General features: G+C 44.5%; 1 protein-coding gene across 1 annotated transcript; it reads left to right on the top strand.

The window, feature by feature from the left end:
• Positions 1–9,905: 9,905 nt before the first annotated feature.
• LOC102284872 (serine protease 40) lies at positions 9,906–20,424 on the top strand. Its single transcript, XM_070382797.1, has 6 exons — positions 9,906–10,050; positions 10,619–10,670; positions 13,205–13,479; positions 14,632–14,865; positions 15,014–15,180; positions 20,104–20,424. Exons 1-6 carry the CDS (start codon positions 9,906–9,908, stop codon positions 20,422–20,424), a joined length of 1,194 nt encoding a protein of 397 aa, XP_070238898.1.
• The last annotated feature ends 5,280 nt before the right edge of the window (positions 20,425–25,704 follow it).

Raw genomic sequence — 25,704 nt, 5'->3', positions numbered from 1 at the left:
ATGCTATGATCTTTGTTTTCTGAATGTTGAGCTTTAAGCCAACTTTTTCACTCTCCACTTTCACTTTCATCAAGAGGCTTTTTAGTTCCTCTTCACTTTCTGCCATAAGGGTGGTGTCATCTGCATATCTGAGGTTATTGATATTTCTCCCGGCAATCTTGATTCCAGCTTGTATTTCTTCCAGTCCAGCATTTCTCATGATGTACTCTGCATATAAGTTAAATAAACAGGGTGACAATATACAGCCTTGACGTACTCCTTTTCCTATTTGGAACCAGTCTGTTGTTCCATGTCCAGTTCTAACTGTTGCTTCCTGACCTGCATACAAATTTCTCAAGAGGCAGACCAGGTGGTCTGGTATTCCCATCTCTTTCAGAATTTTCCACAGTTTATTGTGATCCACACAGTCAAAGACTTTAGCATAGTCAATAAAGCAGAAATAGATGTTTTAACATTAAGTGTTCTGATATTTGCATTATAGGGGTGTCAGAAGGAGGAAAGACAGAAATAAATAGAAACTGTATTTGATGAAGTTATGGCTCAAAACTTGCTGACACTGAAGAAGGAAACAGACATATAGGTACAGGAAGCAGAGAGGATCCCAAACAAGATGAACTCAAAGACATACACATGATGACATACAATTAAAATAGCAAAAGTTAAAATTAAAAAGGTCATTTTAAAGGCAATAAGAGATAAAGAATCATAAATAAAGGAACCCAATAAGGTTATTGGTTGATTTTCTGCAAAAACTGTGCAGACTAGGCAAGACAGGAGTTATCCGATGTATTTAGAGTGCTGAAAGGAAAGAAAATACAATGTAGGATCTTCTACCCAGCAAAATTATCTTTCATATTTGACTGATAAAGAGCTTCTCAGACAAGCAAAATCTAAGAGTTCATCAATATTAAGCCCACCTTATAAGAAGTGTTAAAGGGTCTTCTTTATGTAAGAAAAAGACTACAACAAGAAAGAAAATGTAGGTGGAGGAACTTTCCACCAGTAAAGGCAAATATATAGTAAAGGCTGTGGACTAACCACTTGAATAAGTTTAACAAAGATTAAAAGATACAAATTGTAAAAGCCAGTTGTAAGTGCAATAAACAGTTATAGGATAGAATGATAGTGTAAAATATGGCATTGGAAACACAAAACTTGAAGAGGGGAGTAGAAAATGTAAAGCTTTTAGAATATGCTTGAACTTTAATGACTATCAGTTTAAAATAAATAGGATTAGTTATACTCAGCATATATGAACTACATGGTAACCACAAATCAAAACCTTCAATATATATACAAAAATCAGAAAGGACCACAAATGTTAACACTAAAGAAATCATCAAATTACAAGTGAAGAAACTAAAAGAGGAAAAGAACAGAGGATAACTACAAAAAGCCAACCAGAAAACAAGAAAGTGGCGTTAAATACATACTATTGATAATCATTTTTAAATGCCAATGAACTAAATGCTCCAAGCAAAAGACATAGGGCAGGTGATTGGAACTGAAAAAAGAGAAAAACAAGACTCATCTATATGCTGCCTACAAGAGACTAACTTCAGAGGTAAAACACACAGACTGAAACCGAGGAGATGAAAAGTGCAAATGCAAATAAAAGGGACAGTGGAATAGCAATATGTCATTCAAAGAAGAATTTAAAACAAAGTTTATAATAAAACACAAAGACCTAGAAAATAGACTTATGGACACGGGGAGAGGGAAGAAGAGGGTGGAGATGTATGGAAATAGTAACATGGAAACTTACATTACCATATGTAAAATAGATAGCCAATGGGAATTTGCTGTATGGCTTAGGAAACTCAAACAGGGGCTCTGTATCAATCTAGAGGGGTGGGATGGAGCAGGAGATAGGAGGGAGGTTCAAAAGGAAGGGGATATATGTATACCTATGGCTGATTCATGCTGAGATTTGACAGTAAACAACAAAATTCTATAAAGCAATTTATCCTTCAATAAAAAAATTAAAAAGAAAAAAAAACACAAAGAAAGACATTATATTATGGTAAAGAAATCAATAGAAGAAGATATAATATTTCTAAACTCATTCACCCAATACAGAAGCACCTAAATAAACAGACACAATGGGAGAAACTGATAATAAAATAACAATAGAAGACTTTAATATCCCTTTTACATCAATGGACAGATATCCAGATAAAAAATCAATAATGAAACATTTGCCATAAATGACACAGTCAATCAGTTGGACTTAAAAACTATCTCTAGGACATTCCATTAAAAAATAACATAATGCACACTTTCACGTGTACATGGAATGTTTCCCAGTCACAGACCACAATAAGATTCAACAAATATAAAAGAATAAAAATTATTTCAGGTATCATTTCCAACCACAACAATATGAAACTAGGAATCAACTACAGGAAGAAAAATTGGAAAACAACCAAACATATGGACACTAAAAAATATACTGCTAAAATCTCAATAGGTCAACAAAAAGATAAAAGAGGAAATCAAAAAATACCTTAAACCAAATGAAAACACTGTTTTCCAAAATCAATGGGACTCAACAAAAGCAGTTCTAAGAAGGAAGTTTATAGCAACACAGGCACACTTTAAGAAATAAGAAAAATATCAAATAAGCTAATCTATCGTCTAAAGAAATTAGAAAAAGAAGAAAAAAGCCCAAAGTCAGCAGAAAGAAAGAAATAATAAAGATCAGAGAGGAAGTAAATAAAATAGACCAAAAATATTAATGAAAAAAAAGAATTGCATTTTTTGAAAAGATGGACAAAATTGATAAATCTTTAGCAGGCTCATTAAGGAAAAAGATATATAAATACACAAAATGAGGGGGGAAAAGAGGAGAAATTATAACCAATATCACAGAAATATAAAAAATAAAATCATAAGAGAATACTAGAATAACAAATTGCCAACAAACTAGACAATGTAGAAAAAATGGATAAATTCCCAGAAGCATACAATCTTCCAAGACTGAATCAGAAAGAACAGATAATCTGAATGGATGAGTAGTGAAACTGAATCAATAATAAAAAAACTCACAACAAAAGATCAAGACTGCATGGTTTCACAAGGGAATTCTACCAAACACATAAAGAAGAGTTAACACCTATCCTTCTCAAACTATTTTAGAAAAAGAAGAGGAGAAAATACTCTCAAGATCATTCTACAAAGTTACCATTACCCTGGTACCCAAAACATACAAAACACTGAGCCACCAGGGAAGCTCAAAAAATACTGGAGTGGGTAGCCTATACCTTCTCCAGCAGATCTTCCCAACCCAGGAATTGAACCAGAGTCTTCCACATTGTAGGTGAATTCTTTACCAGCTGAGCTACCAGGGAAGCCTGTTACAAAACACTAAAAGAAAGGAAATTAAAGTCCAATATTCCTGATGAATATTGATGTAAAAATTCTCAACAAAATGTTAGCAAACAAAATCAAGCAGTATAAAAAAGAATCATACATCATGATCAAGTGAGACTTATTCAGGAATATAAGGATGATTCAATATCCACATTGATCAATGTGATATAGCACATTAACAAAAGAAATGACCAAAAGTTACATGATAAAGATAGAACATAACTCAACATAATAAAGGCCATTTATGACAAACCCAGAGCAAGCATCATACTCAAAAGGTAAAAACTGAAACCTTTCCCTCTAAAATTAGGAACAGAACAAGAATGCCCACTATCACCATTTCTATTTTACCTAGTATTGGAAGTCCTAGCCACAGGACTCAGACAAAAGAAATTTAAAAGGCATTCAAGTTGGAAGGGAAGAAATAAAACTGTCACTGTTTGCAGATGACATGACACTATGTATAGAAAACCTTAAAGTCTCTACTGAAGACCTATTATAACTAATGAATTATGAATTTAATGAATTCAGTAAAGCTACAGGATATTAGATAAATATACAGAAATTGGTTGTTTTGTACACGTACTAATGAACTATCAGAAAGAGAAAGCAAAGAAACAATCCCATTTTACACTCACATCAAAAAGAATAAAATACCTAGCAATAAACTTAACCAAGGAGGTAAGAGACCTATAGTTTGAAAGCTATAAGACACTGATAAAGAAAATTGAAGGTGATACAATAAATAGGTAGATATTTTGCATTCATGATTGGAAGAATTAATATTGCTAATGCAAGCACACTACCCAAAGCAACCTACAGATTTAGTGCAATACTTATCCAATTGCCCAAAGCATTTTTCACAGAACTGTAACAAACGATCCTAATTTATGGGTGAATTTTATTCTGAATAGTCAAAGCAATCTTAAGAAAAAGCAAACAAACAAAGCTGGAGCTATCACTCCCCTTGTCTTCAGAGTATAATTCAAAGCTGCTGTAATCAAAACAGTATGGCACTGGCACAAAATCAGATGCATAAATCAATGGAATAGAATAAGCAGCCCAAATATAAACCCACTCAGCTATGGTCAATTAATCTACAACAAAGGAGTCAAGCATATACCATGGAGAAAAGACAGTTTTTTCAATAAGTGGTGTTGTGAAAACTAGACAGCTACATGTAAACAAATGAAATTTAAACATTTTCTTACACCACATATACAAATAAAATGGCTTAAAGACCTAAGTGTAAAATAACATCATTAAACTCCTAGAAGAAAACATACAGTCTTAGTAATATATTTTTGGATCTGTTTCCTCAGGCTTCCAAAGGGAAACAAAAGCCTCAATAAACAAGTGGGACCTAATTAAACCGAAAAGTTTTTGCACAACTAAAAATACCCTCAAAAAGAACCAAAAGGCAGCCTATAGCATGGGAGAAGATATTTGCAAATGATATATCTGATAAGAGATTAATAATATGCAAAATATATAAACAGCACATACAACTCAAAACCAAATCATCAAAACCAAGCAATTCAATTAAGAAATAGGCAGAAGGCCTGAAGAGACAGGTTCCCAAAGAAGACATGCAAACAGCCAACAGGAACGTGAAGAGATGCTCATCACTAATTATCAGATCAGATCAGTCGCTCAGTCATGTCCGACTCTTTGCGACCCCATGAATCGTAGCACGCCAGGCCTCCCTGTCCATCACCAACTCCCGGAGTTCACCCAGACTCACGTCCATCGAGTCAGCAATGCCATCCAGCCATCTCATCCTCTGTCGTCCCCTTCTCCTCCTGCCCCCAATCCCTCCCAGCATCAGAGTCTTTTCCAATGAGTCAACTCTTCGCATGAGGTGGCCAAAGTACTGGAGTTTCAGCTTTAGCATCATTCCTTCCAAAAAAATCCCAGGGCTGATCTCCTTCAGAATGGACTGGTTGGATCTCCTTGCAGTCCAAGGGACTCTCAAAAGTCTTCTCCAACACCACAGTTCAAAAGCATCAGGGAAATGCAAATCAACACCACCGTGAGATATCCCTTCACACCTGTCAGCATGGCTACCATGAACAAAATCTACAAATAGCAAATATTGGCAAGGATGTAACAAGTAACAAATATTGGTGAGGATGTAGAGAAAAGGGAATCTTAGTTCATGGTTGCTAAGAAAGTTCCTAAAAAAAAAAAAAGTAAAATTGCCATATGGTTTAAGCAATTCCACTCAAGGGTAGATATCTAAAGAAAACTAAAATACTAATTTGAAAAATACATGCACTCCAATGTTCATAACAGCAGTACTTACACTAGCCAAAATATGGAAGCAACCTAAGTGTAACTTGACAAATGAATGGATAAAGAAGATGTGGTATATATACATACAATGGAATATTATAAGTCATATGAAAAAATGTGATTGACCTGGAGGATATTATGTGCTTTTGAAGTAACTCAGACAAAGATGAATATTGTTTGTTTTCAGTTATATGTGGAATCTAAAAAAGGAAACAAACTAGTGAAAATAACAAAACAGAAACAGCATCATAGATACAGGAAACAAATTAGTGGTTACCAGTGAGGAGAGGATTGAAAGGAAAGGCAAGGTAGGGATAAGGGCTTAAAAGGTACAGAGTATTCGATATAAAATAAATATATGCAAAGATGTGTTATAAAACACATGAAATATAACCAATATTTTATAGTAATTTTAAATGGATGGGAATACCAGACCTCCTTACCTGTCTCCTGAGAAACCTGTATGCAGGTCAAGAAGCAACAGTTAGAACTGGACATGGAACAATTGACTAGTTCAACATTGGAAAATGAGTATGATGATGCTGTATATTGTCACCATGCTTATATAACTTATATGCAAAGTACATCATATGAAATATCTGCCTGAATGAATCACAATCTGGAATCTGGAGAAATACAACCACCTCAGATATGCAGATGGCAGAAAGTGAAGAATAACTAAAAAGCTTCTTAATGAGGGTGAAAGAGGTGAGTGAAAAAGCTAGCTTTAAATTTAGCATTCAAAACAGTAAGATCATGGCATCTGATCTCATCACTTCATGACAAATAGAAGGGGAAAAAGTGGAAGGAGTGACGGATTTTATTTTCTTGGACTCCAAATTTACTGTGGATGGTGACTTCAGCTATGAAATTATTTATAAAGGATGCTTGCTCCTTGGAAGAAAATCTATGACAAACCTAGACAGCATATTAAAAACAGAGACATCACTTTCCTGACAAAGGTCCACATAGTCAAAACAATGGTTTTTCCAGTAGTCATGTACAGATGTGAGAACTGGACCATAAAGAAGGCTGAGGCCTGAAGAGTAGATGCTTTCAAATTGTGGTGCTGGAGAAAACTCTTCAGAATCCCTAGGACTGTAAGGAGATCAAACCAGTCAATCCTAAAGAAAATCAACCCTGAATACGCATTGGAAGGACTGACGCTGAAGCTGAAGCTCCAATACTTGGCCACCTGATGAGAAGAGCTGACTCATTGGAAAATACCCTGATGCTGGGAAAGACTGAAGGCAAAAGGAGAAGGCGGTAGCAGAGGACAAGATGGTTAGATAGCATCACCAACTCAATGGACACGAATCTGAGCAAACTCCAGGAGATAGTGAAAGACAGGGAAACCTGGTGCTCTATGTAGTCCATGGGGTCACAAAGAGTCAGACACAACTTAGGTACCAAAGAACAACAACAACAATCATAACTATATCAAATCACTATGCTGTGCACCTAATATAACATTGTTAATCAAATATACTTCTAGTTTTAGGAAAAGCCAGAGGGGAAGTCTGCACCTGTCCTAGCATTTTGCAGGCCTGTAGAGAGAGGCGGTATGGGGCAGTGGTTACTGTCATGGATCCTAGAGCCTGCTAGCTTGGCCCAGTCCTGTTACTCAACCTGCCTGCAGGTCACCACCCCTCTCAGGCTGTTTCTTCCTTATCTGTGAAAGGTCTCTGGACAGTCTACCCCCCCAGGTGGCTATGAAGCCGCCTTTCCAGGTGTCCACAGCCTTCACAGCACCTTACCACTGCTCACAGCACCCTTCTCCTCTCCACATTTAACCAGTTCAAAGTGGTGGCAACCCTGTCATAGGCACAGGCTGAAGACTATCTTCTGTACTTCCTTGAAAACAGATTGGGGTTGGACAGGCAGTGTAATGTTAGGGTTCTGACTGGTCAGGATCAGGACACCAGCAGAGCTGGGCTTGAGTCCTAACCCTGCAAGCCCTGTATAATGCTGGTTTATCCTTGGATTCAGTTTCCTCACATGCAAACTAGGAATGCTTATAGTTGTGAAGATGACATGTGGAGTGCATGGAAGGCATCTGTTCTGGTGCCTTTCATGCCTTTCTTTCCTCTGAACAAAATCAGGTACAGCCTAGATGGTTAGCAGCAAATCTCCTGCACCCCATCTTCACCAAAGTCCCTTCCATCTCCCAATGTTCGCTGAAAACTGTTTTTCTGCAGCCACTTAATGGGAGACTGCCTTTGTCCTCAGACCCACCTGTCTGGAGTGTCCTGTCCCACCCCTTGTCCTTCTCCGCATCTGCAATACCTCTGCTCTCCCACACCCAATGCTACCTTTGATCTCAGTCACCATGCTTTACCACCTTTCTCTTTCTACTCTGTTCACTTGTTCCAACTCCTCTTCAAAACTTCTCATCTTTTCCTCTATGTCTCTGGATATATTTGGGACAGTCATATTACCTTTTTCCAGCTTTTTATTGCAGTGATAAATATATAATATCTCAACAAAAGGCCAAGTTAGGAAAGCAATAGTCTCAACAATCTGTTTTGTGACTTTGTCTAATGGAGTTAAGCCTAGTGAGACCCACAGCAAGGACCACAAATTCCCTGAGAAGTTTATGACAGTAGAAACACTACCATTTTTACTGAAAGGGACAAAGAAAGTACAAAATGAAAGTTGGACCCCCAGATATCTACTACAGGAAGCAACCATATAGAACTAGCCCAGTGCAAACACGTGTTACTTTCTGTAAAAAAAAAAAAAAAAAAAAAGGCCATGATAAGCCTCCACAATTGTTGGGGTCCTTTAATGGACTGGGACCTGGCAGTCCGGAGGTGACAATAAGAAAGTGAAAGAGAGAGAGAAGCTGATACTCCCTGGTTTACACAGAAAAACAATAAAGTTCTTGACACAGGACTTGCGTCTCTCACAAAGGCACCGGGCACCCTCTCGAGGAGGGTGAAGGCACAGGGCACCTTCTCGAGAGAGTCTTAGAGTATATGGAGATCTTAACCTGGTTCAGTCATATAAACTGTCCAGATGGTCTCACCAACACCTTACTCCCTCAGGGCTGCATCCTCGGAGCAGACCCACAGTGGGCAGAATCTACATTTCAAGAACAGGGGAGCGGTGAGGAGCTTCCATTTGCCCAGGTTCAGCTCCAGGGTCAACTTGTGATTATATCCTTTTGATGACATCCTCCAAGAGATGAGACTTCAAATTTCAAGTTTAACAGAATGAGACTCTTGGGAACCTTGAGGCGCAGTGAATGATTAGGCATTTGAGAAGGACATTAGTCATTAGAGGTCAGCGGTTGGACCCCCTAAAGACTCATACTCTTGTATAATTCTCTCTTGCTGGGTGGGGAAAGACCTGTGATTATCCATCCCATGATTATGTCATGTTGTATAATACCAAGTGAGATTAAGAAAGGGATATTACCTTTGGTGGCCCTGACCTGATCACATGGGGAGTGGGAGATGGAGGAAAAACAGATGAGTGCAAAATCCACTGGATCTTGAAAGCAAGTTGGCCACATTTGATGACACTTATAGAAGCACCTGACCTTTGAGCATTGGTATATATTCCTTGTATATATTCCCAGTATATATTCCTCTGAGCTTTAGTATCTATTCCTTGTGTATATTCATAGTACATATTCCTTTGAGCATTAGTATATATTCCTTGGCATATTGCCATAGCTGTCATGATGACTCCCCAGCTAAATGGGGTCACTGGAGAGGGATCCTATGTGCCCTCTGCTGCTGCTGCTGCTGCTAAGTCGCTTCAGTCGTGTCCGACTCTGCGCGACCCCATAGACGGCAGCCCCGTCCCTGGGATTCTCCAGGCAAGAACACTGAAGTGGGTTGCCATTTCCTTCTCCAATGCATGCAAGTGAGAAGTGAAAGTGAAGTCGCTCAGTCGTGTCCAACTCTTAGCGACCCCATGGACTGCAGCCCACCAGGCTCCTCCATCCATGGGATTTTCCAGGCAAGAGTACTGGAGTGGGGTGCCATTGCCTTCTCCATGTGCCCTCTGCTGCCCCCCATCAAGCTAGGGACTCCCAGCGATGACTACCGTCCAGGGACCAGGGGCTACGACCTCCAGACACCCATGGCAGGCTGCTTCTCCAACCGCGTGCCTGCTGTCCGGTCCAGGTCACGGGCGTGGCCCGCACAAGGAGACGGTTTCCCAGCATGCCCTGGGGCCCACGCGAGCCGAGGTCAGCTCAGTCAGATCGCAGATGCAGGACCGGCCGGATGGATATCACGGCAGCCGAGGGCTTAGGGCCAGGCTGGAAGGTAGCCTGCATGCTAGCTGTTGTCCTGCTCTGCCTGCACTCACTCCTGCCGCACACCAAGGTGGCTGGGACCACAGATGGACCACCAGTGTCTGCCGTGTCATGTGAGTAAGCAGGAGGGTGAAGGGGGTCAAGGTCGCTTGCCCTCATGTGTCCCCTCCCTCTGCTCCCCGCTGTTCCCATCTCATCCCTGACAGCAGACAGTTAGGACCTGTACCTGCCCACTGGTTTCTGGAGTCCCTGAGTCTCTGTGGGGCATGAGAGGTGGAGGAAGTGATAGCCCACTTCCCTGCTCGGTCTTCCTGCTAGATTTCAATTGTCCTCTGTCCAAGGACCAGCGGCCTGCACTTCCTGTCCTTGTTGGCCCCCATACTCTCTTCATTTGGAGAATGAGGAAGTACCGCTTGAGAGAACTGTCAAGCAGAGCATGTTCTGTTTGGCCCTAGTCTCTCTAGAATATGAGGATGGGTGAGAAGAGATGCCACCACTTCGTCTCAGTGGCATCACCCTGGAAGGCTTCAGTTTCTGGGACTTCAAAAGCAGTGTGCTAGTTAGGTGAACTACGTCTGGGAAAGTGTCTGGACCACTGCCCGACCTGGACCTCTGCCCTGGCTAGTGTGCTGATAAACACCTCTGCACCTGCCTCCCTTCTTGCCCCCTCCGGATCTACAGGCTGCTTCCAGAGCAGCACCATCACCAGTGAAGTTAGGTGGCTTTTTGTCATGTGAGCCAAATCCTTTCACCCTGGCTCTTGGATTTTCCAGCTTGAAGCGGGAGGATGGGCTGTGGTGGCCTGGGTCCTATGGATACTGACCTTTGGAGGCACCAAAGTTGGCGTCCATAACACAGAGGCCTCATGGCTGGGACTGTCTCTACAGCATGTGGGAAGACTGCCGTAACTGGGAAGATCATTGGTGGCAAGAATACAGTTGACAAACGCTGGCCTTGGCAAGCAGGTCTTCTCTACCAGGGTATGTTTATCTGTGGAGCTTCCCTCATCAGTGACTACTGGGTGATCTCAGCTGCCCACTGCTTCCAAATGTACGTCTTCCCCACAGCCTGCTGCTGGGTGGGATGGGGAGGGAGCACAGATGGGCAGGACAGAAGGGGATGAAGGCTGTCCTAGTCTTTCTTTCTTAGGCTTTGATCATGTTTTGCTGCCACCCAGGGTTTCTGTGTGTGCGGTTGCCCCTGCCTTTGACTCCGAAGTCCCCTCTCCCTGGAAGGCCATCCTTGATCCTCACCAGACTCCAGTTTCCTGACTGTCTGAATCCCAGGACAGGGGCTGTTTGCCTCATTCTCCCTCTGGGGACACCCCTTCATACTCTGGTGATACTTGCCAAGATGCTGTCATTATCTCAGCTGCATGTAATGCATGTTAAATAGCTAAATGAAAATTAACTCTGTGATGATCAGTAAATACTAGGAAGTAGACTTTACTTCCATTTTAAGTGCCTCCAATCTATTCTTTATCTTCCCTGAACTTAGGAGTTAGATATTGTTCCCACTCAACAAGGACTCTGATTTCTACATCTTGCCCGGGTCTAGAGAGTCCACAAGATCTTGGCTTTACCTTCTTTTTGTGAAAATAGCAGTGGATGTGTAGTGTCTCTGGTCACATGCAAGGCACAAGCTTCAGGCTCTGTATTAGAACCATAGTCCCAAGGCTTGCCAGAGCTGCGGGCATCCATCAAGTCCTGGTGTGGACAAACATTTTGCCTTCTTCCCACCAGGCGATCCACAGGCCATCTTCAGCACAATTGCTAGAGGCTTCCCTGGGTCCTGACCACTTCCACAGACTGGCAAGTTTCTTTCTGGAGGCATCTTGGAATCCAGCTCTTCTTGTCACTTTTGTTGAAGCATGTGTCTAAGAGGAGCTGTGGTCCCCACCATCCCCACAGGAAGAGTGATGCATAAAGCAGATGGCCTCTGTCCAGAGAAATGGGACAGGGCAGTCAAGAGAGTGAGCTGCTCCTCAGGTGCATCCTGGGCTTGATGGGTACCTGGAGCAGGTGGAAAGTGTCACCCTCCAAGTCAGGAGTCTAGAGCTGCTGGCATCAGCTGGCTTTGAGATTCTACTTTGGTTCTGTTTATTCATTCAGCACCCCTAGGTGCCAGGCCCCATGTGAGGTCCAGTGAGGCGGAACTGGAGATGCAAAGCCCATCTTGAAGTTTCTGATCCTACCAGGAAAGTGAGACACAAGCCCAACTCCTGTGATACAGGATGGGAGGCCAGAATGTGCAAGAAAGTAGATCTTGAACCACTGTTAAGGGAAGTCTGTGGGTGCTGTCAGATGAGGGACTTGAAGTTGGAGGGGCCTTGTAGGAGGAGTTTGGTTAGGGAGACAGTCTAAACAAGACATATGGGTATAAAGTTGCTCATGTTCCAACAGCAAGGAGAAGTTCAGTTCCATGAACTCCTTTATTTGTTCAAAGACTTGTTGAGTGCCTGTCAACAGAGGAGGACCAGCCTGTAGAGAAAACAGTGTGTGAGGACTGGGCAGGAGAGGGATGCATCATTCTGGGCTGAGAATCACTTCTGGCCCTGGGAACTTCCAAGTGTTCTGGTCAGAGCTGGGAATGAGCCAAGTATCTGCTGATTCAAACTGTAGGGGGTGCGGTTTGTTGTTGTTCAGGCACTAAGTCATGTCCAACTCTTTGGGACCCATGTACTGCAGCATGCCAGTCTTCCCTATCCTTCACTATCTCCCAGAGCTTGCTCAAACTCATGTCCATTGAGTTGGTGATGCCATCCAAATATCTCATCCTCTGTTATTCCCTTCTGCTGCTACCCTCAATCTTTCCCAGCATCAGGGTCTTTTCCAATGAGTCAGCTCTTTGTACCTGGTAGCCAAATTATTCGAGCTTCAGCTTTAACATCAGTCCTTCCCGTGAATATTCAGGGTTGATTTCCTTTTGGACTGACTGGTTTAACCTTCTTGTGTCCAAGGGACTGCTCATCTAAACTGAAGGGTTACAGTTTGATGTGTATCCAAAGTTTCTTTCCAGCACAAAGACTCTCTGCTCCTTTGATTCTATTACATGCTGGATAAGCCATCAGAAACTTTCAGAGGACAAATATCCTGAGGCTATGGACAGCAATCAAACCTACCTCAATATTAGGAAAGGAGGAGGAAGAATCCTTTGGAATAGTGGTGGTGTGTCACCAGGAGGAGGGGATGGGAGGTAGGCAGCCAGGTTAAGGATGATGGGCCAGCACTCAGAGGATATGGGTAGTAACTAAGCCTCCCACAACAGGTCCCATAAGCCATCTGACTACAAAATCTTGCTGGGGTACTATCAACTAGAAAAACCTACTTCCTACAGTCAGTTGGCAGCAGTGTACCGACTCTTCATCCACGCTGACTATAACAAACACTACTACCAGGAGAGTGACATAACTCTCTTGCAGCTGTATCGGCCTGCAAAGTTTTCTGACTCCATCCGCACCGTCTGCCTCCCGGAAGTTAATATCCAGTTGCTCGATCTTATCCTCTGCTGGATAACCGGCTGGGGGATGGTCAATGACCAAGGTGAGTGGGGGCAGGGCAGGCATAAACAGCCAGGGTTGAGGAGGGGGAGAGGGGACTGCAGTAACCACTGCGGGGCCCTTCTAGCCCTTCTCATGCTTCAAGTTTCCTTCAGCCCATGGTTCAAAACAGCCTGAGTATCTCTAATTTCGAAACCAGGATCTTGAGCTCTTTGACTCAGCTACTCAGGATTCCAACTTGACTCCCTGGTCCTGTTTGGGCAAGCCCCTTCAGGACACCTCTTGACCTTCCACTGCAGGTAGAGGTGCTTGGGCAGCAGTAAGGAAATGAAGGTGGGCCTGCTTTCTGGCCAGGGAGGTTAAGTTGGAGCATTTAAGGCTTAAGAACATTTACATCAATGAATCTCATGTCCCTCATCCTTTAACTCAAGTGAAGCTTACCCATTCTGCCAGCTTGCTGGGCATGCTTATTTTTAGACTGAGAGAATTTTGCGCTAGAGTGAATGCCTTTGATTCAGAAAAATAATAACATTGAGTGAAAAAATGCGGAATGTAAATTTGACGTGATTTGTAGGGTCATGGTTTGGCAGACCATATTTCAGTGGAGTCATTTGGGCAGGACTTTGTTTGCTGTGCAGGCCAGTGCCAGCATCCCTGCCCCTGGCCACAAACGTCAGTCACAATGCCTCATCATGAGAACAGCCAACTCTCCATTTCTAAAGACATCTCCTGCGATGGGCTGTCACTTGGTAAGGACCACTGGCAAAGCAAGAAAGATTCTCCAAGACAGACAAGACAGTAGGTGTTGGGACATGAAGGGAAGTCACAGGCTGGAGCAGCCACCAGGACAGGGAGCAGCTGACACTGAAGAGACTCCCAGCTGTCAACTGTCCTTCCCTCTCCGTACCCTCTGCTGGGTACAGTTGCTGGGCCTGTGCCAGCCCTGTGACATGTGAGGCACACAGGGCAAGCACTGCATAGGAGCACAATGTGCTGCCACAGGAGGGTGCCTCCGGTCTGTGGACAAGATGTAGAAGTAGCACCCGCATGGACAGTGTCCCTAGACATGCACTCCTCTAAGAGGCAGACCCATGCCTCGTTTGTCAAGCCGCCTAAGCACCACGAGGCACTGCCATGCCTTGGCCAAGCCAGGACCCAGCTTCCACCCTTTATGCCTCCGCTTCTGTTTCCACAGGGCAGCCAGATTACTTGTATTTTAAAGATAAGCAGACCCTTCTGTGGTTTCCTAGTGTGCTTAGAATGAAGTCCAAGCTCCACATCCTGGTGAGGAGGCCTGCTTGCTCCAGACTCGTCGGCTATGATATTGCCTTATCTTTTTCACCCCCTAGTGTACCCACTGCAGCCACAATGACTTCCCTCCTCATCCTCCCCACCATGGGCTCCTCACATTTGCTGTTTCATCTGCAAGGTATCCTTCCCCCTCATCTTCACTGAAGGCTTCCCCAGTCCTGGCAACTAGAACTGGCAGCATCTCTATTAGCAGGAAGGTTAGGGAGCGAGCTAGTGTCTCTCTCAGGGTCCACCCTACATCTGAACCCCTCTCCCTTCACCTGCAGAGCTCCTACCTACTCCCAGAACACTGCAGGAAGCACAGGTCGGCTTTTTGGATAATTCATTTTGTGAATCGATTTTGAAACCGCCAGAAACGATCAACCAAACAATTGCTATACAGGACGGCATGTTGTGCGCTGCAGACTTCCTCGCAGGAAAGTCTGTCTGCCGAGTAAGTGACACGGGCTGCTTCTCCTCTCCTGCGGCTTCTGTCCCCTCTCCTGTCTTCTCTGAGCCCTTTCCCAGTCCTTGACTTCCTCTTCCCAGGCCCACCCCAGCCTGATGCATCAGAGCTGAAGCACAGAAGCCCTCAAAGGGTGCTGGTCCATTCCTTCCATTTCCTTTATAACTTTTAGAAGCTTTGTTGAAGGCTAGAATACATAGAAAAGGGCATACTTTACAAGTGTATCATTGGATGTGTCTTTTAGAAATTGACACATTCAAGTAACCAGCATCCAAATGGGCTTCCTCATACCCCTTCCTTTTACCCCAGAGTAGCCTTGGCGTAAATGGACATAAATGTTTGTCAGGACATAAATGGAATCTCGCAGGGCACGCTTTCAGCCCCCTTCAGTCACCATTCTGTGTGTGAGTCCTGTTTGTCCTGTGTGGAGTTTCTGTTATGTGTCATACTGCTGTGCAGCGTTACCTGCTTAGTGTTGTGTGAATATACCATTGTTTTCTTTTTCCATTCTCGTGTTGATGGCATTTGGGTAGTTTCTGCTTGAGACCCTTGCAGATGGCATCCTTGTGCATGTGTTTGAATGTTCAAGGGTTCATATTTTAGTTGGGCATAATGCTAGGGATAGAATTACCACACCATAAAATGTGCACATGTTCATCTCTCCTAGATACTGGAGACCAGCCTTCCACCCTGCTTGGACACACTTGCACTCCCACCAACAATGGCTGCTCCAGGTGGCCGCCAGGACTTCACACTGTCCACGTTTCGGGTTTAACCATTGCGAGCATTTTTAGTTTGTGTTTCTCTGATGAATAATGAAGGCAAGGTCTTTTTCATATGTGTATTGCCTTTCTGTAGTATCTATCCAAGTATTTAGCCCTCATTTCAAACTGAATTGTGGGCTGTGAGTCCAGCAGTGCTTGTGTGCTCTGTCAATGCCTTCTCCCACTCCGTGCAGTGCTTCTAGTTTATGATGGGGGAACTGAGGTTCAGCAAGGGAAGAGGCCAGAGGATGGCCAACGTCAGCCTTAGAAGAACCATGTCCTTCTCTGAGGCTGTGCCCCCACCAGCTTCCTCGCACATTCTCCTCTCCTCCCACACCTTCTTTCTAGTGCTTTCTCTGTCTCAGAAACACACTGCCATCTTCAAACATGCCACATGACCCTTCTCTCCTCTTCCCACTGCCCTAATTCTCTGCCTGCCTTCCCAGCAGAGCTCATCGCAGGATGTCTGCACTTGCCCTCTCTTGCTTGCTCACTTCTCTTTCTCACCTCAGCTCACTTCATCAAACATCAGCACCTGCCATTCCCCCACACTGCTTTTATCAAGATAACCAAAGGCCTCAGCCTCGCTGGGGCTTCTCGTCACTATCAGACTTCCTCCCACACCCACTCAGCAGTGCAGCCTGCAGCATTTTTCATCAGATTCTAAGGGTGGCCCCTCCGGTGTCTCCTGCTCCCTTTCTCCTCCTCCCGACACCAACCCACCAAGGAACCACCCCTTAGCATTCATCCTCATCCTGCTTTTCTTGCCTTGCTCCATTCTTTCCGTAGATAGAGAGGAAGAGTCTCAGTATGGCAGGTTCTGAGTCTCAACCATTTCTTGCATATCTTCGTTACCCTTGCTGCCACTGTCGTGTCCTCATCATGTCCCTGCGGTTTCGTGGCCTCCCATTGACTGTTCTACCCAGCCCCAGAACCAACCTACCATCCATTTAGAATCCAGTTTAGGCCACATCACCTCCCTGCTGGGTGTCCTCCAGTGTTCCCTTCACCTCCAGCTCCTGGCTGATGAGCTGGGGGCAGAGCTCGCCACTCTAGGCCACCTCTGCCTGCATCTCACAGAGTCAGGCCTTGCCCATCTCTGCAGTCTTAGCTTAGAGGAGCTCTCTGCAGACCCTCCTCTGGGCGCTTCCATGTCACCTCCGAGCCTGCAGCCATGGAGAATGTGCTGTCCGTGTCGCGTCATGCATCGTCACCCTGTCTCCCACCTGCGGAACGTGCTCTTCATGTTCTGGATGAACACACGTGCTGAATACAGAAGGGCGGAGGCGTGCTGTGTTTCCTTGGTCCCACTTTTTGCCCTGTGAGATGGAAACATTGTGCCCCATAGTGGCAGGTGACTTCCTGTCTTGGTGTCCCACACTCAAAGTTCCTCACATTCTCCTGGAAGTCCCTTGGGAATCCCTTCAATTCCAGCCATCCTGCCAGCCTCGCCATAGGCCTCACCTCTTTTCCTCTGAGCACATCTAGCAGTTTGGCATTTTCTAAAGAAGTTTAACCAAGAAACTGAGGAAAAACTAGAAACCATAGTAAATCAAATCTAAAAGCTCGGGTGGAATGGTTCGGATCACCACTTCCTGTACAATATCACGAACCTGTCCATAGTTATTCTGGCACTCTGTCTACCAGATCCAATCCCTTGAGTCTATTCTTCACCTCGATTGTATAATCATAAGGTATTTAAGTCATACCTGAATGGCCTAGTAGTTTTCCCTAGTTTCTTCAATTTAAGCCTCAATTTTGCAATAAGGAGCTAATGATGTGGGCCAGCATCAGCTCCAGGTTTTGCTTTTGCTGACTGTACAGAGCTTTTCCATCTGTGGCTGCAGAGAATGTAATCTATATGGTTTAAGTATTGACCATCTGGTGATGTCTATGTGTAAATTTGCCTCCTGTGAAAAAGAAATGCAAGAAGGCAAAATGATTGTCTGAGGAGGCCTCAAAATTAGCTGAAGAAAGGGGGAAAAAAGGCAAAGCAGAAAGGGAAAGATATACCCAATTGAATGTAGAGTTCCAAAGAATATCTAGGAGAGAAAAGAAAGCCTTCTTAAGTGAATAATGCAAAGAAATAGAGGAAAGCAATAGAATGAGAAAGACTAGAGATCTCTTCAACAAAATTGGAAATACCAAGGGAACATATCCTGCAAAGATGCGCACAATAAAGGACAGAAATGGAGAGGACCTAACAAAAGCAGAAGAGATTAAGAAGAGGTGAAAAAATACACAGAAGAACTGTACAAAAAAGGTCTTAATGATCTGGATAACCATGATGGTGTGATCACTCACCTAGAGGCAGACATCCTGGAGTGAGAAGTCAAGTGGGCCTTAGGAAGCATCACTATGAACACAGTTAGATGTAGATGTGATGGAATTCCAGCTGAGATATTTCAAACCCTAAAAAATGATGCTGTTTGCTGGCACTCTATATGCCAGCTAATTTGGAAAACTCAGCAGTGGCCACAGGACTGGAAAAGGTCAGTTTTCATTCCAATCCCCAAGAAAGGCAATGCCAAAGAATGTTCAAATGTGCTCATTTCATAGGCTAGCAAACAATGCTCAAAATCCTTCAAGCTAGGCTTCAACAGTACATGAACCAAGAACTTCAAGATGATGCTGTTTAAGTGTTGCACTCAATATGCCAGCAAATATGGAAAACTCAGCAGTGACCACAGGACTGGAAAAGGTCAGTTTTCATTCCAATCCCAAAGAAAGGCAATGCCAAACTACCACACAATTGCACTCATCTCACACACTAGCAAAGTAATGTTGAAAATTCTCCAAGCCAGGCTTCAACAGTACATGAACCATGAACTTCCACATGTTCAAGCTGGATTTAGAAAAGGCAGAAGAACCAGAGATCAAATTGCCAACATCTGTTGGATCATAGAAAAAGCAAGGGAATTCCAGAAAAACATATACTTTACTGACTACAATAAAGCCTTTGATGGTGTGGATCACAACAAACTGGAAAATTCTTAAAGAGATGGGACTACCAGATCACCTTACCTGTCTCCTGAGAAACCTATATGCAGGTCAAGAAGCAATAGTTAGAACAGAACATGGAACAACGGACTGGTTCAAAATTAGGAAAGGAATACATCAAGGCTGTAAATTGTCACCCTGCTTGTTTAACTTGTATGCAGAATACATCATGTGAAATGCCAGGCTGGATGAATCACAAGCTGGAATCAAGATTGCCACTATTAACAACCTCAGATAAGCAGGTGATACCACTGTAAAGGCAAAAAATGAAGCTGAACTAAAGAGCCGCTTGATGAGGGTGAAAGAGGACAGTGAACAAGCTGGCTTTGGTTTCTCCATTGGTCATGTACAGATGTGAGATTTGGACCATAAAAAAGGCTGAGGGACAAAGAATTCATGCTTTTGAAAGTAGTGCTGGAAAAGACACTTGAGAGTCCCTTGGAGAGCAAGTCAATTCTTAAGGAAATCATCCCTGAATATTCATTGGAAGGACTAATGCTAAAGTTGAAGGTCCAATAATTTGGCCACATGATGCAAAGAGCTGACTCATTGGAAAAGCCCCTGACAGTGAGAAAGATTGAGGGCAGGAGGAGAAGGGTATGATTGAGCTTGAGATGGTTAGAAGGTGTCACCGACTCAAAAGACATGAGTCTGAGTAAACTCCAGGTGATAGTGATGGACAGGGAAGCCTGGCAGGCTGCAGTCTGTGGGGCTCACAAAGAGTGGGACATGACTTAGTGACTGAACAACAAAAATGATGGTTGGGATGCAGTGCTAGGCTGAGCAGGTAGTTGGCAGCTTCCAGGCCTGCCACAGCCAGTCTTCAGGACATTAGAGGGTACCTTCTCTCACATGGAGTTGGGAGGGAAGAGGACTCACATCCTGAGCCTGGGGTGCCCCTGTTTCTTCTTGTAGATATGAAATGAGCTCTAAGGCCTCATCCTTGAGATTTTGATCTAGACGGTTTACAGTGGGAACCCTGTGTCTGGACCTTTCAAACTGCCCATGTAATTCTGATAACAACTCACTCATATTCCCATCTAGCCATGAGGCCTTCTAAACTCCACTGTGCTCTCCTCACACTTTCTGAACAATGCCTGTCCATCTCCGTGTTGGTCCGCATGACTCATGCCCTCTCTTTCCTCAGGGCGATTCTGGGGGACCCCTCGTCTGCAAATTAAATGACACCTGGTATCTGATGGGGCTGGCCAGCTTTAGCACACCCTGTGAGAAGCCCATAGGCCCCGGCATCTTCACCAAAGTCTCCTACTTCAACCAATGGATCACCGAGAAGCAGAAAAGCTCGCCCAATCCTGACCCTTCAACTGCTCCTCCTGAGGAGAAACCTCCTGCTCTGTTCGGCTTTAATTCTCTGGGCAATGTCCACAAGCCCAGGAACTTCCTAGTCCTTGTGGCTTCACAAACCTTCCTCCTGCTGCTGATTTTCCTCTGGACAATGGGGCTCTGACAGACACCTGGGGCCCCCTGGCTCTCTTCTGAGAAGCCCATCTGCGTTTTTGCCAACTGGCTGTACTTAAATGTGTTCAACTCTGAGTCCTCCCTAAATCTGACTCTGCTCCAAGCCTGATAAAATAAAAATAATGGGAGAAGCTTCTGCTCTTGTCTCTGAGTCATCAGAACCACCTCATACCCCCACCCCAAATGTGCTTTGAGCTCCTCCGTGGGCAGAGATGGGAAAAGACAGGGGCACTGAGTGACTGGCAGGACATCTGGAGCTGAATACCCCTTGGTGAGTCTACCAAAAGAGCTGGCAGGGCTCAGGGACAAAGCGTTACTCCCCAGGGCCTGCAGATCATGGAGAGTCAGCATAGCAGTCACTCTAGAGGTGGATGATCTTCATCTGGAGCTGAATCCTCCTCAAGGAGTCTTCTAGAAGAGCTGGCACAGCTCAGGGGCAAAACGTTACGCCCCAGGGCCTGCAGATCACTGAGAGTCAGCATAGCAGTCACTCTAGAGGTGTAAGATCTTCCCTGAGCTGATAGGCCACTGAGGCTGTGTTTGAAAGGCTTGATTTGAAGTAAAGAGCAAGAGACCTTGGCCACCAGGCTCATGTCAGCAGTCAGAGCTCTCTTCCATGGCTCAGCTCCAGCCTGTTTTCCCTGTTCCCGCAGCCCTGTCCTCTGATGGTCTCCAGAGGCCCAACCTCCAACCCCCTGTAGACTTGCAGTTCCCTGCAGTGGTTGAGGTTGGGCTGACCCAGGACTTGGTGGCCCACCCCCAAGCCCATAAGCCATGTCCTGAGCTGTGCCTGGCAAGCACATCTGGGTCACAGAATTTTAGTCAGTTAGCAGAGCTCTCAGAGGAACAACCACAGCCCCCGGCCTGGACCCTTGTTGATCAGGGAAGAGCCCTATTCATTGCAAGTCCACTGTGTCCAAAGTGCCATCAGGTGGTCTGTGAAAATTCTTTCCAAACCCGTTGTCACCCAAATAGCCCTGCCCCCTTGCCAACATGTGACAGCAGGGGAAGTCACACACACATGGTCACCAGAATCTTGCTTCCACTAACACAGATTTTGTTCCCAGTTCAGAAGTGTCTGGAAGTGAGAAAGACCTCCCTGACAGTGGGCTAAGTTATAGATAGCAGAGCAGGGCTGCTGGGACCGAGATGCAAGTGAGGTCAGGTGAGATCTGCTGTCTCAACCACCCACAGTCCCACCCACGGCCCTGGGAAACGTCCCTTTCTTTCAATGCACAGAGGCCTCATGCTGGCTGTGCTGGATTTCTCAAACATGGAAACTTCTGTCCAACAGCATGTTTGTGTTTGGAGCATGGAGAGATGTGACTGCTTCTCTCTGAAGCTCCCTGGGTCCCCAATTCAGGGGATTAAAAAACATTATCTGGACACTCTGGAGACCTGAAAAGTCAAAACCCCAATCCCAGCCCACCTCCCTATTACCTGGAATCAGGTTCAATGCTCAGTATTGTCAACTACCAGTTGGCACTTGCCAAGAGCCTTTGTCAACAACTAAACAACAACAACAACAGCATTTGCCATCTGCCCCTGAGGAGATTGAAGCCTGTGCTGCTGCTGCTGCTGAACACCTACTGAGGGGAATTCAGGATGGAGAGTGAGGCACTCTGTGCTCCAGGGAAACTAGTGGAACAGGTCTTCAGATAGTTAGATATTTTCAGGAACTGATTTTATGATCCTTAATCCTTGCATCTCTTCATATCTAGAAAAACACCAAATCCCTTCATGGTGACATCAGCTCCTCTTGACTAGCAGAAAACCTTTTGCAAAGTAAGTGCTTGATTGCATTGAATGCCCCCTTCACCAAAATCTTATATGTTTACCTTTCTCCATTGCCTCTTTGGAGCAGTCTCTCAGAGCTATCTGAGGTACTGTCTCCCAGGCTACATCATTTAACTTGCAACTCACATATTGTGCATCTTTTTAGTCAACAGTATTATTTATCTAGGTTTGGTCACTTTGAGAGGGTAACAGGCAGGAAGGCTAGGGGTCTCCAAATGGAGGAAATAGGCTGCAAGTGTCAGATTTCTCTCTCTCTCTCTCTCTCTCTCTCTCTCTCAAGGCAGGAGGAAACAAACTACAAGTCAGACTTTTTTCCCTTCTCATACAAAATTAAAAGGATGTTTCTTTTAAAATTCTTTGCTGCCATGAAGACACCTGGTTCCACTTACATTTAACTTTTCTCAAACCTTGAGCTAACCAATGCTTTTTTCTTATGGAAATATTTTTCTTAAGCTGTGTTAATGAACTATGTATTTACCTTAGACTCTGTCTTTCTTCAAGTTGGTTCTGCCGGAGACTCAGAACTGCCTTGACAAACCAGTGTGCTTTACTCATGCAAATGTTCTCTTAAGCTATGTTAATGAGACTGTGTATTTGCTTAGAAACCTGCCTTTCTTCGTCAGCATTCATGTCAATCATTTTATGGCCGGGATGGCTCACCTTGTGCCAGTGTTCTCTCAAAATGCATGTTGTGGGTGAGGGGCCTGGTCTCACTCTCTGAGTTTTGAGACATTTCTTTTCTCTAATTAGCAGCCTGCTATACGGAAAAGGCGCTGGCACCCCACTCCAGTACTCTTGCCTGGAAAATCCCATGGACAGAGGAGCCTGGTGGGCTGCAGTCCATGGGGTCGCTAGAGTCAGACACGACTGAGCGACTTCACTTTCCCTTTTCACTTTCATGCATTGGAGAAGGACATGGCAACCCACTCCAGTGTTCTTGCCTGGAGAATCCCAGGGACGGGGGAGCCTGATGGGCTGCTGTCTATGGGGTCGCACAGAGTCGGACACAACTGAAGCGACTTAGCAGCAGCAGCAGCAGCAGTAGATATATAACTTCCTACCAAAGACTAGCAGGGGAACACTCTTTCTGCCCCTTTCTGATGTCTATGTCAGAAGCTTTCTCTGTCTCTTTTATACTTCAATAAAACTTTATCACACAAAAGCTCTGCGTGATCAAGCCTCATCACTGGCCCCAGATTGAAATCCTCTCCTCTGGAGGCCAAGAATCCTGGCATCTTTCATGGCTCAGCAACAACCTTTCAACTTTTTATAGTTAAGGACACAAGGCTTAGCCTGGGTAAGTAATGTGTCTGTGGCACCTGAGTGGTCAATAGTGGAACAGGAATTCCAGCCCTGACATCTGGAGAGTGCTTGGAAACCTCTGTTCTCCTCTCACTGAAGGCCTCTCACAGACTCTTCAGGCCCTGACTCTCTCAGGACTGACTGTCCCAAATGTGGCTCAGAATTCCCTCTGGTCAGTGACAAAGAAAGATCCCAAATAAAACTGAGAGCAGAGTGGAAGGCAGATCTGTAAGGATAATTGACTCTGGGTCTGGGGGACAGGCTGGGAAAGGCCCTTGAGGTGGGTTTCACCAGCCGTGCCAGCAGGAGCTTCCCACAGGCTTCTGGCTCTCACCCCAGAATCAACCCTGGATGAACTGGGGAGGTGACAAGAAAATGTAGATTTCGGAAACCAAAATCAAGAGAAAAACCAGAGAAATTGGAGTGATCTGTAGCTGGTGGGGATAAAGGAAGGAGGTGAGAGGATTGACTTGAAGAGTGCCTCTCTCCACATGCTCTGCTCCTACACCGCACACACACATCCTCACGATAAATGCTGCTCCTACACCGCACACACATCCTCACGATAAATGCTGCATAACCTTCCTCTGGTGCCACTGTGCTTCAGGGTGGCCATGTCAATAGGAGTGTAGGTCCCACCATCCACCTTTGAGCTTTTGCTCTCCATCCCCTTACTTCTACCCCCAAAGACAGAGGCATTGCTACTAGGGAGACTTGATCCTTCCATAGCGATTTCTTCTAAGGCTTTCAGTTGAAGCCCTGACTATAGGAGCTGACTAGTAGAGCCAGTACTGAGGAAAGCGTAAGAGTGACCCTTTGGTGCCTGGGGCCCTCTGCTCTAGGGACACCCTCCCTTCTCCTTAAACTCATTAGGACCTCAGTCCTTCTCCAGTGCACTGTTCCAGAGTGACAGAGTAGCTGTTAACCATGGGGAATAGCTCACGTGTTCACACAGCTACACACTGAGTGTGACTCCCACGTGAGAAATACAACAGACTGCATGTTATAGGTTACAAAAAGTCCACTACATACGAACCTTCAAGTCATGAACTTTCAATGATGTGAATGTGTGTTTACATGTCCAATCACATAAGTTAGTTCATGTGTCTGGTGTGTGCATTCTCTACAAGTGGTTGTGCTTTTGTGTACTTTACCAGAGAAAGGATGAAGAGAGACAAAAAGAAGAGGTAACTGAAGAACTGGAGAGATTCATGATGCAGGAAATGGCAAGGGGATTTTATTTATTTGAGGAGGCACCATTAGTGTGAGAGGTGCAGGACCCGAATGTAGAATGCTACATGAAGGTTGCAGCAGCTGTTTAGAATGTAACCCAGGACTACCATGTCATCTATGACAAGAAAAAAAAGAGCTTCTACCTAGGTATCACTGGATCATTTTTTTCAAGAGGGTAGATAGAATTGAATCCAGCAAGGAACCAGAACCTGTGCCATCAATGTCAGGCATGAGTGAGATTGCACTCATGTGCAATTGTCTCCTGTTACTGACAATCCTTCACCTCTACCATCGGCCAACCTGTCCCCCCTCCAGTCAGTAACACTTATTGCCTGTTCACTAGATGCCAACCTGTCTGCCAGCTGTTGTACTGTATACCACTGTACTTTTCAAGGTACTGTACTGTAAGATTAAAAAATGTTTTCTTTTTTTCTTGATTTTTAATGTACTATTTTTGTGAAAAGTATTATTATAAACCTGGCTTCCTTGGTGGCTCAGACAGCAAAGAATCCACCTGCAATGCAGGAGACCTTGGTTCTATCCCTGGTCTGGGAAGATCTCCTGGAGGAGGAAATGGCAGCCCACTCCAATATTCTTGCCTGGAGAATCCCCATGGACAGAGGAGCCTGGCAAGCTGCAGTTCATGGGGTCACAAGGAGTTGGACACAACTGAGCAACTAAGCACATTATAAACCTGTTGTAGTTATGATGTAGCCGATTGTGTCAGTTGGGTACCTAGGCTTTGTTGTACTTACAAACAAATTGGACTTATGAACATGCTCTCAGAATGTAACTCATTCATACATAGGGGCCTTACTGTATTTGAAATAGACTTGTTGGAAAAGACAGATTAAAAATGTTTAATAGGCATAATGAATATCTTTATGGATATAAGAAAATACTATTAACAATAAGACCCAAGACAAAGGAACCACAG

This window comes from Bos mutus, chromosome 14, assembly GCF_027580195.1.
Source record: "Bos mutus isolate GX-2022 chromosome 14, NWIPB_WYAK_1.1, whole genome shotgun sequence".
NCBI classification, from domain to species: Eukaryota; Metazoa; Chordata; class Mammalia; order Artiodactyla; family Bovidae; genus Bos; species Bos mutus.
The sequence above is the reverse complement of the archived record's forward strand: the minus strand, read 5'-3'. Positions and strand labels throughout refer to the sequence as shown.

What these genes read in the sequence shown, in the direction of transcription:
- LOC102284872 (XM_070382797.1), top strand. Translation starts at nt 9,906, where the DNA reads ATGGATATCACGGCAGCCGAGGGCTTAGGGCCAGGCTGGAAGGTAGCC. An exon ending in GTTAGGTGGCTTTTTGTCAT is followed by an intron (nt 10,671 to 13,204) that starts GTGAGCCAAATC and finishes CTCCCACAACAG; the next exon opens with GTCCCATAAGCCATCTGACT. An exon ending in TTTGCTGTTTCATCTGCAAG is followed by an intron (nt 14,866 to 15,013) that starts GTATCCTTCCCC and finishes CTTCACCTGCAG; the next exon opens with AGCTCCTACCTACTCCCAGA.